This window comes from Vombatus ursinus, unplaced genomic scaffold, assembly GCF_900497805.2.
Source record: "Vombatus ursinus unplaced genomic scaffold, bare-nosed wombat genome assembly UNPS02015358.1, whole genome shotgun sequence".
In the NCBI taxonomy this organism is placed as follows: Eukaryota; Metazoa; Chordata; class Mammalia; order Diprotodontia; family Vombatidae; genus Vombatus; species Vombatus ursinus.
In genome coordinates, this window is record NW_020955136.1 from 1,634,622 (window position 1) to 1,653,770 (window position 19,149).

The 19,149-nt window shown below is 35.7% G+C and overlaps 1 protein-coding gene across 8 annotated transcripts in view; it reads right to left on the reverse strand.

The window, feature by feature from the left end:
• The window catches only part of FMR1 (fragile X mental retardation 1), a 57,854-nt gene that overhangs the window by 29,947 nt on the left and 8,758 nt on the right, over window positions 1-19,149 (reverse strand). For all 8 annotated transcript variants that reach the window (XM_027847196.1, XM_027847197.1, XM_027847198.1 and 5 more), the window contains exons 2-3: window positions 5,852-5,904; window positions 793-886 (exon numbers count right to left, since the gene is read on the reverse strand). In XM_027847196.1, the coding sequence (XP_027702997.1) occupies window positions 793-886; window positions 5,852-5,904 (147 nt within the window). The remainder of the gene's footprint in view (window positions 1-792; window positions 887-5,851; window positions 5,905-19,149) is intronic.

Consider the following 19,149-nt stretch of genomic DNA (forward strand, 5'->3'; position numbering starts at 1 on the left):
TACACTGTGTTAGGCACTGTGAATACAATTATATGACCACAAATATGACCAGTTTAGCGATTTATTGTAGTTGATTTTTTTCCCAAGAGTTCGAGATTCTGAAGTGGATATTTCAGAGCACAGGTTGTGCCTTGGAAATAATGGGGCTTTCTCAACACTATATATGTCACACTTCTGTAAACTGAATAATTGCAAATGCACTAATGGAGCTTACTATTTAAAGAATCCTATAGTAATTTACGTTTAGTCCAGAATCTTTGTGTAAAATTAACATATCATTTTATAGAACTGATATTCATATACCAAATTTGCTTAAAGTGGTAATAGAAAGGTAAAATAAGCTATCACTTTAACAAAATGATTCTTTTCACCATATATAAAAAGCCACAAGGGACCAAGGTAAGTTTGCTCAAGTGCTACCATTTCCCAGGGATGTCTGGGGGAAGCTTTCAAAGCCTAATGGTGTTTTGTAGCTTCAAAACTAGTTCGTGACTCAGGTCTTCTAACCCACATACTGCTAGAGGTTGAGGAAAGGAGAAAATAGAGCTTCCTGGGGCAGGGCCAGGGAGCCAACAGTAACAGAAGACTGAGCATTCCAGACACTGCTCACACACAAAATTTTAGAGATCAGTACTTTTCTCTAAAATGTCACCATGAACTGGGAAAAAATACATAACCATTGAAGTATACCATTTAAAAGAGAATTTAAAGGAAAGAAATCAAAATTCAACAAGCCACAGATCTCAAATACATTCCACTTCTCTTATACGTAAGTGAGAGCAGGGAACTTACCTCAACCTCATCACTTTCATTGATATCTTTATTATAACCTGTAGGAGGTGGGAATCTCACATCATGGAATGGAATCTGTCTCTCCGGCTGCCAACTGCAAAAAAGAAAAAAAATCCATTCATTCAAATGTTTTTCTTGTTTAAATCAAATAGTGAGCATTTCCCACTGTGCATGTAATTTTCTAAGAAAAATAAGCAATATTTGGTTAAATGTAACCCTCCAATCTTTTTCTAGTATGAAAGCAAGTGTTTTTAAGATGATCAATTTTATGCTAGAAGGGTAATAGACACTCCAATGAAGAAGGCATGCAGCACAGTAGCCTTTTAGTTCCAACTACGGTGTTTTCCTAATCACAACAAAGCAGCATGGCAATTTTTTTTAAAATAATTTTTTCCAATGATTTCATCCCCTCAAAGTTCTAAACTAAGGACAAAGCACGAATTTCCTCCAGAATTTGAATTAAAGAAGTTAGTAAATATCAGTACAAGTGTTAGTAATAGCAGACACACTTTTGACCTTCCAAAGAACCTTAACCACATTCCAACAAGGACAGAAACAAGTGCTAAATGTCCTAACCAAGCAAACAGGGGCAGCTGGCACATTAGCAACTTAAAACTCACTTTTCCCCCTTAATTTTTAGGTCCCACGAGGTCAAGCCTTGCCATGGATTCCTAGCTGCTGTTCAGTACAACGTTCTAGCATGCACTGTGCTGGTGAGGTTGTATCAGTCACAGAAATCCGATGAAGAGAGCCTATAGGAGTTAGGTAAGTGGCGTGTTTTTGGTTTTTGGTTTGTTTTTTAAAACAATGAGTGATTTTGCAAAGTTTATAATTTTTTTAATTCCAAAAAGTATAAAGCATTAAAAAATAAACTTTGCAAAAACAACATACGGATTCCACTGGGAAAGCTGCCAAATCTAAGTCTGGGTGTTGATGCTAAGCAATGCTAGTATTTTTCCCCTCAAGTAGAGACATTATAATGAATTAGGGATCAGTAAGCCAACAGATAATTTGCAATAAAACCCCATTAACTCAGAACTTCTTGTAACTTGGTCATGGCCACAGCTAAAGAAAAGCTTACCTTTATACCATCTATGAAGAAGAGACTATATGTGTCTGAAGGCTAACCCACTAATTTCTGCAACTAGGATTAGCATTTATTCTAAATTAATGAGGTTTTATTGCAAATTCAACACGCTAATGCTTTGCATCTTTTGTAACTGTGTTGCTTCCAAAAGGATAAAATACTGATTTTTAAAATTGATGAGCTTACGTGGATATGACTGATATGAAATTTGCTAGGATGGAAGGTAAAGCTAAGACTTTATCTAAAGAAAATATTACTAGACATCTAAAACACACTAGTATTAGGCTATTTCTTCAGGCTAGAGAGGTAAAAATAGAACATAATAGAGCCTAAAAATCAAATTTCTTTTTGTAAAACTAATTTTTATAGAAAAGGTATGTTAAAGATAAGGAAGAGAACACTTCAGCAGAAACCTACTCAATGATGACAGTATGGTGAAGCTCTACACAAGAAATCACAACCATGTCAAGGACCCCAATTTAAAGTATAAAAAATTGGCTGTCATTTCAAGCTAATAGGATGATCCTTGAAGACAGACATACTACTCTCTGTAGACATAGTAGCTGCAGAAGATAATGAGCCTGATGACTCAAGCTAAAGATGGTATAATTTTAACATTACGTAGTGGTGACTGGGAAAAAGGAAAAAGAATTGACATAACCTACTGCAATGATGACATTCACTAGATAGACATTTTTGAATTAACAATAATAAATGAGTTTTTGGTCAGTATATAATAATGATTATTTTAGACTGAGTGACTGAGAATAAGAGAAGACAATTCAAGAATAGTCAGTTAAAAAAAGCCTCATGTAGGACAAATACAGGTAGGATTTTGTTTAGTAGGGGGACAGACAAGTAAGACCAATCTAAAAAAAATTACTCACCTAGGGATCTAGGACACCTTTATAAAGGGTTAAAATGTCATATGCAGAAGTTTTCCCATCTATTACCAATATTAGTAGAAACAGAATCAAGTTCCAAAGCTTTTCATACAATCCACATTAAGCAGACTTGATAGAGACACCATTAGGCTAACACTGGACTATGCAACTTCTGATATGCACACCACTGAGGAGCAATCCAACTGCCTGCTGCAGCTGTAGTACCCCCTTGCCATCCACACCTCCTTTCTCAAGTTCTCCCCAGGAAATGCCACAGGCCTTCCCAAAGCACCTAAAGATGATGCTTTTCCCTGCTCGTGGCACAAAGAGCTAAAGGTGTGCCAACTCCTGGTCTGGTACAGTTAGTTTTCCAGATGCAAGACTAGATTCAATATGCTATTTTCTCACTCCATTTATGTAAACTATAACATATCCTCACTGCTCAAAGATTCAGTAGGTAACATAATTCATAGTGAAATACTTTTCCTGAGATTTAAATATGCTAATGGCTGTCATAAAAACATACTTTACTACTAAAACAAAAATCAAACTTAGTTTTTTCCCCCCAACTTCCCAACTTCAACACTAATAACTTAAAACAATCACAGCTCATGAGACTACAGATGGGAGTATTTCCCTGTCTAACAGTAGAAAGTAGTCACTAACACATTATGATATAATTATCAATCCAAGAATAAAAGCACATCCTAGCTAATCTAAAACTGTGAATTAACTGGCATAGGGAATAAACTCCTAATGAATTAAATAATAAATAAATAAACTACCTCTGCCAATGTAGATCCCCAAATATTCTGCATCTTATGGTCTTCTGAGAGCTTTCAGGCTCACAGGGACATTAAATGACTTGTCCAGGATCATAAAAACAGTCTGACACAGGTCAGACTTGAACCTGGCTATTCCTAACTTCATGGCAGACTCTCTAGAAATCTACTAAGAGATGCTTCCATTCAAGGATTTATAAGACAACCAAGCACTTTGTTTGGGGGCTGCCAAATTTTACAAGTGTTTTTCTTCTCATTCTTATTTTTTTCTTAACAATGACTCTAAAAATTCTCCTCCAGACGCTCAATGGAACATAATAACAATTTAAATGTTTCTTAGATATTTGATTTTTTTTAAAGTTCCCAGAATTTTTATAATCCCTTCTGGATATATCTATTTAGTCCAAACCCCCTCATCTCATATTTTGAGAAAAATCAATCAACAAGTATTTATTAAGCACATATTATGTGTCAGGATCTGGGCTAGGTGTTGGGGAATTCAAATACAATTAAACAATCCTTGCTCACAAGAAACTTACATATGGGAGAGGCAACAAGTATGTATACATAAATAAAATCATATAAAATGAATAGATAAAAAATAATTAAATATACGGTAATTTGAGAGAAAGTATTAACACGAGAGTGGATCAGGAAAGGCATCACGTAGAAGGAGGAGCTTGAGCTTGAAGGAAGAGAAGGCTTCCATGAGGCAGAGGTGAGGAACAAGTGAATTCCAGGCATGAGGAACAACCAACAAAAGGCACGGAGACCAGGAATGGAACGTGAGAAAATTGACAATAGACAAGTAAGATGATGCATTCAAGGTCATACAGGCAGTCAGAAGTAGGATTGGAACTTGAGATTTCCCAAAAGTCTTGTGTCTTCCCTCTACCCAGCATGTCAGAGATCTCTGCCTCCTTATGTTGCTCTAAAACTACAAGTCCTAGACTAAGGTATCTAATAAGAAGCATGCTCACTTTATTGTAGAGAAAGTAACATATAGCACTGAAATATCCACATCAATTCATCAACAATCATTAATAAGTGTGCCTCCTTTGTACTAGGCACCAAGCTAAGTGTTAGGGAAACAAAGACACAAGTGAAATTGTACCTATCCTCAAAGGGCTTACATTCTGCTGGGGGAAGGGAAGGGGATACAACATATGCATAGATAAATAAATACAGGATATTTACAAAGTGATTGGGGGGAGGGAGGGCTGTAGCAAACAACTAACAATTAGAAGAATCAGGAAAAACCTCTAATCCTCGAAGTAAATAAGGGTTCTGAGAAGTGGAAGCTAGATAGAACATTCTAGACATGGAAAACAGCCTGCCGAAGGCATGAAAGTGAGAGGTAGGCTATCCTGGAAAGGAAAAATAAATGGAACGGGACAAAGTGAACAGAACATGGAGTGTATGATGGAAAGGCATGTATAATCAAGCCTGGAGGTAATGCTTGAGCCAAATTACCAAGGGCTTTATATTTCAAAGATTTTACCCTAAAGACAAGAGTGAGCAACAGTTTCTTAAGAAGGGGAATATACTAATTTTATGTGAAAAATAGAGGTATTAAGGGGCCAAATCATTTCAAGGGACTGAATAGTTAAATGTGCTCATGCAACTTTTGGCCAATATCATAAATATATATTCCTTAAAAGGCATACAAATTATTTTTTTTTGTTTTTAAGAAACGAATACATTTGTAATAGATGGAAAATCAATTTACCTTATTGTTGTTAGGCACAAAACCAAAAAAAAAAAAAAAAAAAAAAAAAACCCCAAAACCATTAAGACAACACATTTAAATCTCAAAGTTCCTAGAATGTACAAAATCTAGTTCAGGAAACTTATTAAACCTGATTCCAATTATGATACTTCTAAAACTTAAAATATATAAGAACCTTTGGAAATGTACTAAAAAGATAATTCTATGAGTTCAAAACTTCAGCACTGAAACATCATTCTATTTTCTTTTTAATAAACTGCTAATTCTTAACCAGGTCAAAAAACTCATGAAAACCTTTTCTGACTCATATTGCAGTATCCCACAGTGATATGCTTGGTATATAACAACTTTTCTTTTTGAAATTAAAAAAATAATAATTATTAACATAAGCAACACATTTTTAGGCAGTCAAAAATTACTGTATGACCATTTAAAGAAAGCTTTTATACAACCTTGGTCTCATATTAAATTACATAAACTTTTAAAATATTTCAAATTTTTATAAGCAATATTTCAAGTATACTCAGGATCTAACTCTTTAAAAACTTGACTGTAAATCACGCCTCCAAGGACTTACTTGTTTTCAAATGCAACCGTTATTGAATCTTCATGTACATCTTTTACAAATGCCTGTTTAAAAAGAAAAGAAAAACACAATAATTAACTTAAAGTCCAACTAAGTTCTACTCCTATGTTTCCTCATGATATGAAAATAAAACCGGGTTGTAATGCAGTGGTAAAGGGAGCACTCAAACAGCTTAAATTATGGATTTATGTAAAGTAATTTTAACTTAGTTCCTAAATTTATAGGTCACACCATATTTTTTATAATCTTTAAAATTATGTCAAAGAATATTTAAAACATTTTGGCTTCAAACTAAAATTTGTCATTCTAAAAGCTGAAAACTTGTAAGACTAGAAATAATGAAAAGCAGTCGATTTCCTCTAGGCTTGTATGAATTTATATTAATAGTTCAGATCTGCTACAGTCTATTGCATGTTCCTTATCTCTCAAATAAGCAAGAAGTTGATTAAACAGTTTTAAAACTCTAAACACTAAAATGCATTATGTGATTTTAATAAAGTATTTGCCTTAGTGATCACACAGTAAGTTATATTCTAATATAACAAACTGGGTTTAATCTCCTAATCTCATCAGCCCTTGGGTGGGGCTTATAAGTATATAAGCCTAAAGAAGTAACTCTTCAAACTTTCAAAAATGATAATACAAACAAAAAGCATTTAATAAATTATCACCACCATCAGTGTGTTAATCTTTATGCTGTCTATAATTTTGGTAAGCTACAAAATTGAATTTTACTTCATCAGTTACTTAAAAGGAGAATTTACAAAGACGCCAGGAGGGGACATGATAGCAAGAAAATGGGTTTGGACCCACACTTTACTCTTTAACATCACAATATACTCTAACTATCTAAATATTTTAAAAGCAAGTTATAAAAGAAAAAAAAAATTAGATGGAAACAGGAATATATTTGCCTTATCTGTGGAGAGGGATATTTTGATCATTCAAATAAAAAGAAATCATTAGACAAAAATTCATTTAATAAGGGATAAAATTATTTTGTACAACAAAAAGCACCATTTTTTTTAAATTAAAAGAAAGCCAATTAAAAAGAATATCAAATAAAAGTCTGAAATACAGAACCTTAAATTTGAACAAATTATAAAATTCAATGCTGTGGGGTTGTGGGGAACCAGGAGCTCTAAAAGACATCGTTGGCAAGATTCACTTCTGACCAACAATGATCTAAGCAAGAGTTTTTCTTTACTCTTTTACCGTCCTGGACTCCTTTGGCAGCCTGGTGAAGCCTACGGACCCCCCTTCTCAGAACAGTATTTTTAAATACATAAAATAAGATACACAAGATTACAAAGGAAACAAATTCTACTGAAATCCATTCATGAAAATATTGTAAAAACAAGTTCACAAACCCCAGGTTAAGAATGCCTGGTTATGGACAACTTGAAAAGGAAAATGCAAACTTAACAGCAAGCTAAAAAGATGCTTAAACTGCATAACAATCAGAGAAATGAAATTACACCAACCTCTTAAGACACCTTACTTTTTATCCACCAGGGTGGAAATTTAATTTGACAAGCACTTATTAAGTACCTATTAAGGACAAATGCACTTAAGTCCTGAGAATTGTAAAGAAGAAAAGAATGTAAGCGTTGGAAAGAACCTTGATAGTAACCCCTAGGTACACAAAAAGGATCCCCACTGTAATAAAATCTAACAAGTGGCCATCCCAGCCTACTTCCTAAACTGCAAATCTGATCATGTCATGAGCGTGCATCCACACACACACACACACACACACACACACACACACACACACACACACCCCTCAATAAACTCCAGGGGCTTCCCAAGACCTCCGGGATTAAATATGAAATCCTTTGCTTGGCGTTCAAAGCCCTTCATAACTTAGCCCCACCCACCCAGTCCTATCTTTCCAGTCTCCCAATTACTGCCCAACAGTGCTCTCTGATTCAGGGAATCCACGCTGTTCCTGGAATAAGTCTACCCCTCGGTTCCCAGCAGTTTCTCTGGCTGCCTTTCATGCCTGGAATGCTGTCTATCTCCTCCTGCTATCCAACAACAGACCTTCTAGGCTTTCTTCAAGTCCTAACTAAAATCCCACCTTCTACAGAAGTCTTTCCCAATTTCCCCCAAAACCTCTTAATTCTAGAGCCCTGCTCCCTTAATGACTTTCTGTTTAGCTGGTATATAACTTGTTAGTACATACTTGTTTGTTTCTTGTCTCTCCTATTAGATTGTGAGCTCCTTAAGGGCAGGTGCTAGCTTTTGCCCTTTTTTATATCCCCAGCTCTTAGCACAGTGCTTGTCACATAGCAGGCAGTAGGCACTTAATAAATGTTTATGAACTGACTGCTTTAAGACCAACAATGAAGGGAACCTACCACCTCCAGAAGCAGCCCATTCCACTTTTGAACAGCTGTAATTATTAGGAAGTTCTTCCTGCCATCAAACCAAAAGTGCCTTTCCAACTTCCACCCACTGCTCCTAGTTCTGAGGCCAAATAGAATCCCTCCTCCACAAAACAGCCCTTCAAGTCCTGGAAGGTTTCTATCAGGTTCCCTTGGAGCCTTCTTCTCCAAGACAAACAATTCAAATAAAATAGTTCCTACACTCAAGGAGTTTGTAGTTTGAGGAGATACAACACGTGCACAAGTAAGAAATACAAAAATGTACAACGTGTAACTGGGGGGAGGGGGAAGAGACGCTTAAACACTGCTGGGGAAATGCTTCAATGTAGGTAGCAGCACTTGAGCTAATCCCTGAAGAGCTAGGAATTCCAAGAAATGGAAGTAAATAAAGAGCACATTCTAGGCATGAAGGGCAGCCTGTGCAACAGTCCTGACATAGGCAATGGATGTAATGCCATTTACAGGGAATAACAAGTAGGCCAGTTTGGCTGAAAGAGAATGTATATTCTGGGAGTAATGTAAAATTAAGCCTGGAAAGATAGACTGGAGCCAGATTGGGATGTGCTTTAAAAACCAAACAGAAATCTGCATTTTCTCTTAGAAGAAATAGGGAGCCACCAAAGCTTTTCTTGAGCAGCAAAATGAAGTGGTCAGACCTGTGCTCTGGCACCTGTTTGCCTGCCACTGCCTACACTGAAGCCTTTCCTCAACATCAGTTAAGCTTCTTCTCCCACAAACTACATGGCACACATTTTAATATTTCTTACCTGTGTGCACGATGTATGTTTCTGACCTTAGGAATATCAATTTCTGTGCTATGTCAAAAAACCACAGGAGAGAAGAAAGCCTGAAAGCAGGGAGACTGATTAGAAAACTCTAGCAATGTGGGAGATGAGGATTTGAATCAGGCTTGTGGTCATCAGGGTGGATAGAGATGTTATAGGGTAGAATGAACAAGGCTGGGTAATGGATTGGACTGGAAGTGGGGAGGAAGGGGAGAGTTCAGAATGACTCTAAGGTTGCAAGCTGGGAGAACTAGAAAGATGATCATTAAGAACGAGCAAGAATAAACCTAGATTAATTTCCCAGCAAATACTTTAAGATTATATTTCAGAACTTTGACAGGAATGCTTATTAGCAAACAGAGTAATATCAAAAAGCCAAAATAGCTTTTTAAAAAGAGTAACTCTCAAAAGAACTTGTAAAAAATATTTTTTAAAAATTTGATTAAAATTAAACTCTGGATTATTCAAAGTAGTTGTAAAAAAATGTGCCACAAATTACTGAAAACTATGTATAGGCAGAAGAAATTATGCAGCTGTACAGAAAGGTCTTTAAATATCATGTAATCAAACAAAAGATAAAGGAATGAATAAAACCTTAAAATAATCTGGTGAGCCATTTAAGGTCATGCTCCTTTTTTTTTGGCTTGTTTTTTTAAGTAATTGCGGTTAAGTGACTTGCCCAGGGTCACACAGCTAATAAGTGTTATGTGTCTGAGGTCAGTTTTGAACTCAGGTCCTTTTGAATCCAGGGCCACTGCTCTATCCACTGCACCACCTAGCTGCCCCCTCATGCTCCTTCTTACTTGAAATGTTTTTAGTTATTTTTTTTTAACCTTTGAAGAATAATGTGGGAAAAAGACAATCCAGTAACATGGATAAGGAAAACTGAATAGTTCACCTCTGAATAAGAGAGTTGGCCATATAATGAGATTGAGAACATAACTGAATACCCAGAAATTACTCATTTGACAATTCAACTTTAATAAGCAAATCATATCTTGACCTTTCTACTATATTTCTCCCCAAAATGTTAAGAGATATACAAATAGGGAGACCCTTCTGTGCCAAATAAAGAGAGCCTGATATTTCTAAACCACCAATCATGGGTGCTGATAACAGATGATGGGCATTTATAGGTGTGTCAGGCTTCCACCAGAAGTTCAATACTAGTTCAAGGGCCTACAATGAACTATTAATCACTTTTGAGCTAAGGTCAATGGCGAAGTGAAAAAGAGCAGTACTCCGGCTAAAGTCCCTACAGCCTCCTTCACAACAATGCTAGACACCACTGAAGTAAAAAATTGTAATGAAAAGAGTTCCTGGAAAGAAGCCTCCTTGCCATTATAATTTAGATTTACGATACAAGTGTGTACACTTAAAACAATCTAATCGCAAAGTACATTGCAGATAACTTCTGAGCTCATCATTTCTCTGATTTGAATGAACAGACATTCTTCAAACCCATGTAAAAGTTGAGCATGTACAGAAAACACCTCCTTGCCTTCTGTGCAGAAGTGGAGGACCTGCAAATGTCGGACTTCTTGGATGTGTAGGTTAGTTTTCCCATACTGTGTTTTTCCTTCTCTGTTTTATTCTTTATTTTAAGGGATGGAGGGACACATGAGGGAAATGTGACAAATAAAAAACAACAAAAAAATCAATAAAAATTATTCTAAAAAATAGAAACCATTTGTAATATATAGTCCAATTTAGGAGACTATAATAGTAAGATAAGTCTTTTCTATGACCCTCTTGGGGACATGTACAACACTTACCTCAGTTCAAGATTGAGTGATATAAACTTGGCACTGGTAAGGGCAAATTCAACCCTGTACAGCTTAATTTTAACTCCACCTCCATGGATAGTCACGGGGAATTTAAAATTGCTTTAGCTAAAGAGAACAGATGGAAGATACCATGCACTTCGATTCACTCTGCACTCCTTTGCAGTATAACTTCATTTGCTTCAACAGCAAAAGCTTGCAGTGGCTTCAAAGGCCAACTGAGTACCTACTAGAAAAAGGCATGTTGGTTTTCCATTTGGTAGGCATTCGTGTTACTCAGACTATCATGAAGAGGAAGACAACAGTAAAAAAAAAATTTTGAAAGTAATGGGACATTTACAAACTGATCTCTCCCCAACCTAATTTTTTATATTTTTCATATTTTTCATTGAAGAGAGGACTTGAAATCAAGATCTGGATTTAAATACTGCCTCACACATACTATGTGATCCACAGGCAAGTCAGTGTCCTGAAAAACTCTCCAGGACTAAAAGGTCACAGAGGATGTGTCAATCTACATTAGTGGAAGGAATTTCCACAACATAAAATTCCCAAATGGATGAAATCATGGTCTGGGAAAATAATGATAACAATAATGGAGATAGAGAGTGGTTTGAACAAAGCGGGGAACATGTACTATGTAGAATTATTTAGGGTGGATATGAATTCCCTTCTGGTCACTCACTAGTCTAACTTCTGCCAACGTATCCTTCCACCATAACCCAGTGCCAGCTAGCTCACTTCCTGAGCTAGTGACTTTTTATACTCGGTATGAAGCTTTTTAGTTGAAATATCATTCTATATTTAAAATCTAAAAATCTATCCAAGTAAACCTAGCATTTCTAAAGGCAGTATCAAAGGCTATGTATGATTCCTAGGAAAAAGAAATAGAAAGCTTTTTCCAAGTAGAGAATCTTCTTAAACAAGAGAAAAATCTCCAGAAAATTGAACTTACAAGTCAATCAGGAGGAAAAAAGGAGAATTCAAAAGACACATACTATCTAATTAAAGGTCAGGAAAATAAAACAAAACTCTAGGTTAGCTCTGAACATTTTTTTATCACTATTACAAACAAATTTCAAATAACTCAATTTGTATAAAGTTTGTTCTTATAATCAAATTAGTTACAAACCTTAACAGGAAATCATGGAACCACGCTTTTTTTTTTTAAAGCAACAGTTTGACAGAGTCAAAACCATTATCAACTATTATCATTACCAACAATACTGAAACAATGGCAATCTTACTATGGAAAAAATTCCATCATTAATCAGTGTGATTTACTTATGATGAATGACAATGACAATTTAGCAACAGAAGTCTACCAGAGATGACCCATCTATATATGGAAGCATTCATTTAAAAATGAATTTGAAATGGAGACTTAAAAATAACACCTTCAACGAAACAATTTCAGAGACAATAATTTTGTGGAAGACAATGATAATGATGAGACAACATACCAAAAGTTCTAGGACACAGCCTAAAGAGTCCTCAGAGGACAAACTATATCCCTGAGAACATACATGAACAAAACAGAAAAAAAGGATTAATGAACTAAATATGCAATAAAAAGTTAGAAAGCCAACAAATAAACCCAAAATAAGTACATAAGAAGAAATCTCAAAAATTAGAGAAAAGGATAAATTGGAAAACAAAGACTACAGAACTAATAAAACTAAATGTTGATTCTCTGAAGATTAATGAAATTATTAAACCTTTGGCCAAACTGATTAAAAACAGAGGTAGGAAAGTCAAACAAAATTAAAAATGGACAAAGTGGAGCTTGGAGAAATTAAAAGAATTGTAAGAACCTACAATACAGTTGTAGGTAAGCAGAATCAAAAACTTAAAAGAAAAATAGGGCTACCTACAAGAATATAAAATATTCAAGAGAACTTAAAAAATCCTATTTCAGAAAAGGAAACTGAACTAATTATTAAAGAATGCCCAAGAGAGGGGAATCTTGGTCCAGATTTACAGAATTCTATTTTCTCAAAATTGATAAAGCACTCCAAATTCCTTTCCCCACACAAATATAGTGTTATTAACTAAACCAGGGAAGGATAAGGCCAAGAAAAAGAACTACAGATCAATAGTATTAATGAGCATCAATTCAAAAATCTCTAATAAAATGCTAACAAAAATTATTCACTATGATCAGGTGTTGTCTCATCCATTGTCTTCCACAAAATTATTGTCTCTGAAATTGTTTCGTTGAAGATGTTATTTTTAAGTCTCCATTTCAAATTCATTTTTAAATGAATGCTTCCATATATAGATAGGTCATCTCTGGTAGACTTCTGTTGCTAAATTGTCATTGTCATTAACATCAAGGATGCAAGGATAAACATTAAGAAAACAAGCAACATAACGAATCATGTTTAAAAAAAATCCCCATTTCTTTCCAAGATGATCTTGTATTAATATTCAATCTATGTTCAAAGAAATTCAGAAAACTATTATTCAATTCATAAATCTAAATGCAATTCTCCAGAGCCATAAGAAGTTATAAGTATCACAAGAACTGCAGCTAAGATTTTAATTAAAAAAAAAATACTACACGACATTCAGTCAAGTTTTTGTTTTTTGTTTTCTTAACTCACTCATGGACAATATGTGAGAGTATATGTCCTATATAGCAAATAGCACTGTAAGAGCTGATTGTTCTACCTCAGCATTGTTAAAAGAAAGCATTTTACAAATCTTAAAGTACTTTAAAAATGTGAATTATTCCACACTAATAATTTTTTAAAGCAAGGAAGACAGCTACTTAACAAAAAGAGCTATTAGAAATTTAAATACACTACAAACAGGAACTAGAGGTAGCATGGCATAGTAGAGATAGAGAGCCAGCCAGCCTCAGAATGGGGAAGACCTAGGTTCAAGTTCCATCTCAGACATATACTGACTGTGTGACCTTGAGCAACAAATTTCACCTCTCAGTGTCCCCCAGCAACTCCCTAAGAGCATGAGGTACATAAAGATGGTGAAGATCTGCATTGTAGAAGGATGCTCCTCCTTACACCACTGAAATGACAGGTAAATTTAAAAAAAGGACATAGGAACCTAAGAGATGATGGTGTATAAGGAGAGGGGGAGAGCAGGCATGAGTGGAAAATGTTGAGGACTGGTCTGGTTAAGAATAAGGATATTAGCACTAGAATAAAGGCTTATTTCTAAGGGATAGCGCCAACAAGAAGATGGTCTGAAATGATGACAGCAATGTTCAACGTTTTTTTTTTTTATCCTCAGCACCTAGCACAGTGCCTGGCACATCAGCCAGTATTTAATATTTACTGATTGACTGCACTGGATAGACAAATGTACAATAGCCATAATATGACAGCAAAAGGCTAATGATTTATTAAAGTCTCAAAGTCAAGTGAGGTCATAATTATGTTCTCGACATGTTTGTTCACTTTTTAAAATGTCAAAACGTTTTCAAAGACTAGTAGTAATATTCAGTGTAATAAATCAATCAGCTTCAGAAATTTGGGTGCATTTTAGATCCCACTGGTTACCATCAAGAAATACTGGCCCCTGTGCCTGGCACATAGTAGGTGCTTTAAGAATGTTTGTTGATAGTGGAAAGACAAGGGAAAAAAGGAAAACTCTGGATAAGCAATGCTTTCTACCTCAGAATTTATACGGTAAACACCCTCAAAGAATAGAATATGGTTCCAGCACACCATGGTCAATATGTAAATATGTAATAACTAACATGCAAGATGCATGACTATCTTAACAAATGAAAGTAAAAAGAAAATACAGTTGGTAGGACATGAAGGACTGTTTGGATTTTACACTGCCATTTATTTATAAGCTTGAGATAATCAATTGGTGATAGCATCTCCGCCTATATATCCTTAGTGACAGAAGCAAAAATAGCAACCCTAAATATGCTCTAAAAACGATGTCAAATTAAATTTAGTTTAGAAGCCATCGAGATCAAAAAGTTAATTGCTTTTTTGTTAAAACTCTAAAATATAACCTTTAAAGGCTCTCCTCCATCAAGATGTGTTTCATTCATGTTAAGATCATATAAGATTCCCAATAAATAATTATTACATAATCATTAACTCTAATTATCAACTTCAAACTAAGAATAAAACACGTACATGTATGCTTACAAAAGGTGTTTCTCGATGTGATAAAAAATACCTTCCCAAGGTCAAATCAGAAGAGGGATTCTCTAGAAACTGTAAAGCCCAGGTTTTTCTTCATCAGTATCAAGCCCTGATACACTGCAGTGACTCCTTAAAGAGATGTACATTATATGCCAAAGACATTGACCTACCAATCCATACAGGAAAAACAAAATGTCTGGAAAGCACCTATTGTTCAGATAATGACATATAGGTGGATGGCAGGTCAATCAAGTGAGTATATATACTTTAGGTAGATGATACAAAGGGACAACCAGCTGGGCCCAGAAATGAACAGGAAGAAAAGAACTAGATGGAACCCAGTAGAGAAATCACAGTCATTTTAATGATCCCAGGCTGTTAAGCAAAGCAAAAACCCACCTTTTATACACATATGCTCTACCAGCAATGGGTCCATCTTTGGGGACACCACAATTTCTAAGTTCACCTTTTGGCTCAGTCAAAGGGCAATAAAAAGGTGCATGGTGGGCCTCCACACACAACCGGCAGGCTGCAAATCTCCTCAGTAAAGCCTGCCCTACATTAAAAAGTAATTGGAAAAAACAAAAATAAATAAAAATACAATGGAGCATACATGATGTTCACATGTGGTATTCTAAGTCAACATGTAGCTGCATGGATTCTTCTGTATGTCACTGTGGTAGGACATCTCCAATGAATGGCATACCACCAAGGAAATATAGGACTAGTAAATGAGGGTATTTGACACAAATATTGACAGTTTGAGTGCTCCAGTGGCAGCCTTAAAAAGCAAGAATACTGAGATCAGGGGTTCTTTACCTTTCTAGAGTTTGGATAACCCTAGTCCCCACCCCCAGCCCTCATCATCCTTAGCAGTTTGATAAAGCCTAGGGACCCCTTCTCAGAATATTTTTTATTTACAAAACAAACTACACAGACTACAAAGGAAGCCAATTATGTTGAAATACAATTATCAAAAATATTTTTTAAACAGGTTCATAGACTTCAGGTTAAGAACCCCTGAAGAAAAGGACAGTTACACAAAGAGTAGTTCTAATGTGGAAGAATAGGGAGAAAAAGACTTCAATAGGTGATGATCTGTTCTAATTGAGCGAAAGCCAGCAATTATGAGATCACAAGTCCATGAAAGTATTGAACTCAAGCAACTGCGGCTAAACTCTTTTTATCTTATATAAAGTAGGCTATCCCAGTAGAGCTGATTATCTTAAAAACATCAGAGATTACATGCAATTTTTAAGTAAACATCTTTTTAGCAAGTTCATTTTTTTATGTATTTAAGTTCATGAGTATAATTATGCTTTGGGGTCATATTTTTTTTCCCCAGGAAAACACATCTCTAATAATAATTGATAATAGAAGAGGACTTGATCAAATATACAAAAGTAATCTAATAAACAGTACACACCAATAGATTGCCTTCTATTTCAAAAAAGGTTGGTATTATGGTTATTTTAATGATAATTAAATAATAAGATAAGAATTCACCGGCGCAACTAGGTGACGAAGTGGATAAAGCACTGGCCCTGAAGTCAAGAGGAGCCGAGTTCAAATCCGGTCTCAGACCAAACACTTGACAAGTACTAGCTGTGTGACCTTGGGCAAGTCACTTGAACCCGACTGCCTCACTAAAAAAAATTCACCTGCAAAACTTTTTGTATTTATTTATAAGGCTATATTAATACTACCAATATTAGAAAGGAAAAAGTTAAGGAATTTAAGTCTTTGTAGATAGAGAAAACGTCAAAGTCTAGTTCAGAAAGAGAAAAAGAACTAGGTTAGTAGCATCAGATGAATTCTGAATGTATTTTGCATATTAATTTTAAAATAGCACACTAAATTGTGTCACCAAATCCTAAATTTTACTCTAACAGTAAGCCCAACGGAGATCAGTGGTCATCAATTAAGTACAATTAGGAGAATTGGACTTTTTTATTTCTAGGTAGAGAATTTTACCATCTTTTTTCCCCCTCTGTCCAGCCTGTGAAAAAGGTACTAGTGAGCAATGAAATAATCAAAAGAGAAGTACCAAGGAAGATGCCAAAATGCTAAATCCATTGAAAATAAGATGCTAGAGTATTCAGTAGTGCACTGTTTCACAGCCCTATCAACCTATCACAAAAACTCAATGAGTCACATCAAGTTAAGTTTCCTCATTCATAGCTCTAACTCCTTCCCTAATGAGTCTACAGTATTAATTCATACTCTCCTTTGCTCTTCCCCTGTGTATTTTCCTTTCTCCCTAGATATTAGAATCCAAAGTGAACAAAAGGCAATCTGTGACACCTTAGATTTACTTGTAGTAATCACTGCTACACATATAATACTGGCTTCAGAAATGACACATTTTCCTGGTCCTCTCTCCTCTCTAAATTCTCTCTTCTCTTTTCTTTATTGTCCAAGTTACCTGCACCCTCTCTGAACTTTCTAATAATACTTTAATCTCGACATCACTTAAATAGAATATAAGTGATATCTGTGTATATGTTGTTTCCCCCTAGTAGAATGCAAGTTCCTTGAGGGCAGGAACTTTTATTTACTTATGTATCCATCTCTAATATATGACATAAGGACTTGCATTTTGTCTGAATTGCTAATTATCTAATCTTTCTCTTTCACATTTAAGACGGTGAAATTTATGATTTGAAACTAACAACCATTTACCATTAAACCACATTTGCACACAGGAGAAGAACTCAATAATTTCCCCCAAAACGTTTGGTTTTGATGTACACACATATAAGTCTCCAGATCGGGTCCATTTCAGCTTCTCAACACAATGCCACACCTTAATCTTTATCACCACTCAGAACTACTACTCTACTCTTAAAATCTCTAGCTCTGGAATTTCCCCCTTTTTGATTACAAATTTATGCTCTTCTACCTACCAACCTTATGGGCTTTGCAAACAAAAGGCACTAATTAAAAGCCTGCTGATTGATTACTTGCTACAAATAAGGAAAACAAGTTAGAAGTTTATTTTGTCACTAGGCTGACTGCCTGGAGAAAGCCTACATAGAAAAATTCTACAGATCCTCCTGAAGAATGGGGATGGGCAGACAACTTCCCCAATAAACTACTTATAGTGAATAGAAACTCAGCCTTTGGGTCAGGAAGATCTGGGTTCAAATCCCACCTTAGATACATACCAGTTACGTGATCCTGGACATAAGTCATTTAACCTCTCAGTGCTCTAGGCAACTCTCTAAGATTCTAATTTGCAGAGAAGGTACCAACCTGAATTAGCAGGAGTTTCTCACCTCTGAGTTCCCTATACCAATAAAATCACGGGTACAGTCTCTATCCTCATCCCCACACTGAATATGCATCATGCTTTGTAATTCCTTCTCAACAGTAACACACTGTCTTCCTGTCCTTGTCATGTGGCTCCCTCCATAATAGCTCTACCCCCACTCACTCACTGGATAAAAAGTCTCTGCTTCCAGTGGACCCTGACAAGTAAGTAGTAGCAAAAACTGTGGACAGGTAGGAATTGGTTAAGAATTCCAGGGAGGTTTCAAAAGGAGGGAACCTGATCTTAACCTTAAAATAAGGAGAAGCATGATGCCACATACACAGAAGATGAATAATAAATGTCTCAATTGAATTGAATCGAATCCTAAAGTGCAAAGATAAGGACAAAGTGTGTTCCATGCATAAGGTATGGCTTGTGCTAATGCATAGGTCAGATTGGAGGAACAGCAAATAGTTCAGTTTTGCACGGAGTACATGCAGCAATGTTAGAAAGAGCTAGAAAGGGTAGGTGAGGTTAGCACCAGCTTGCAGAGGGGTCTTATGTGTCAAGCTACCAAGTTTATATTTTACCCTAGGCTTTTAAGAATAGGGTGATAATAGGGTCAGATGCATGCTTTAGGAAGATTATTTCAACTGTTATGTGGAGAATCTATTGTTGCAGGGAGAGCCTACAGACAGGAAAACCAATTAAGAAACTATTAAGAGAGGGTGGACATCAACTAGTAGCCAAGGATGACATTAGAGCTTAATTCAGAAAGTAGCAAATTTATTTAAAGGCAACTTTGGTTAAGGAACATCCCCTTAGATGATGCTAGCTACCATCTTGGCTGCTTTGGGCGAATAGGGACTAACCTATTTGGAAGACAGTATTTTTCCTAGTCAAGGCAAATACTGCATGATAACAGGGAATGAGGAATTATCCCTTAG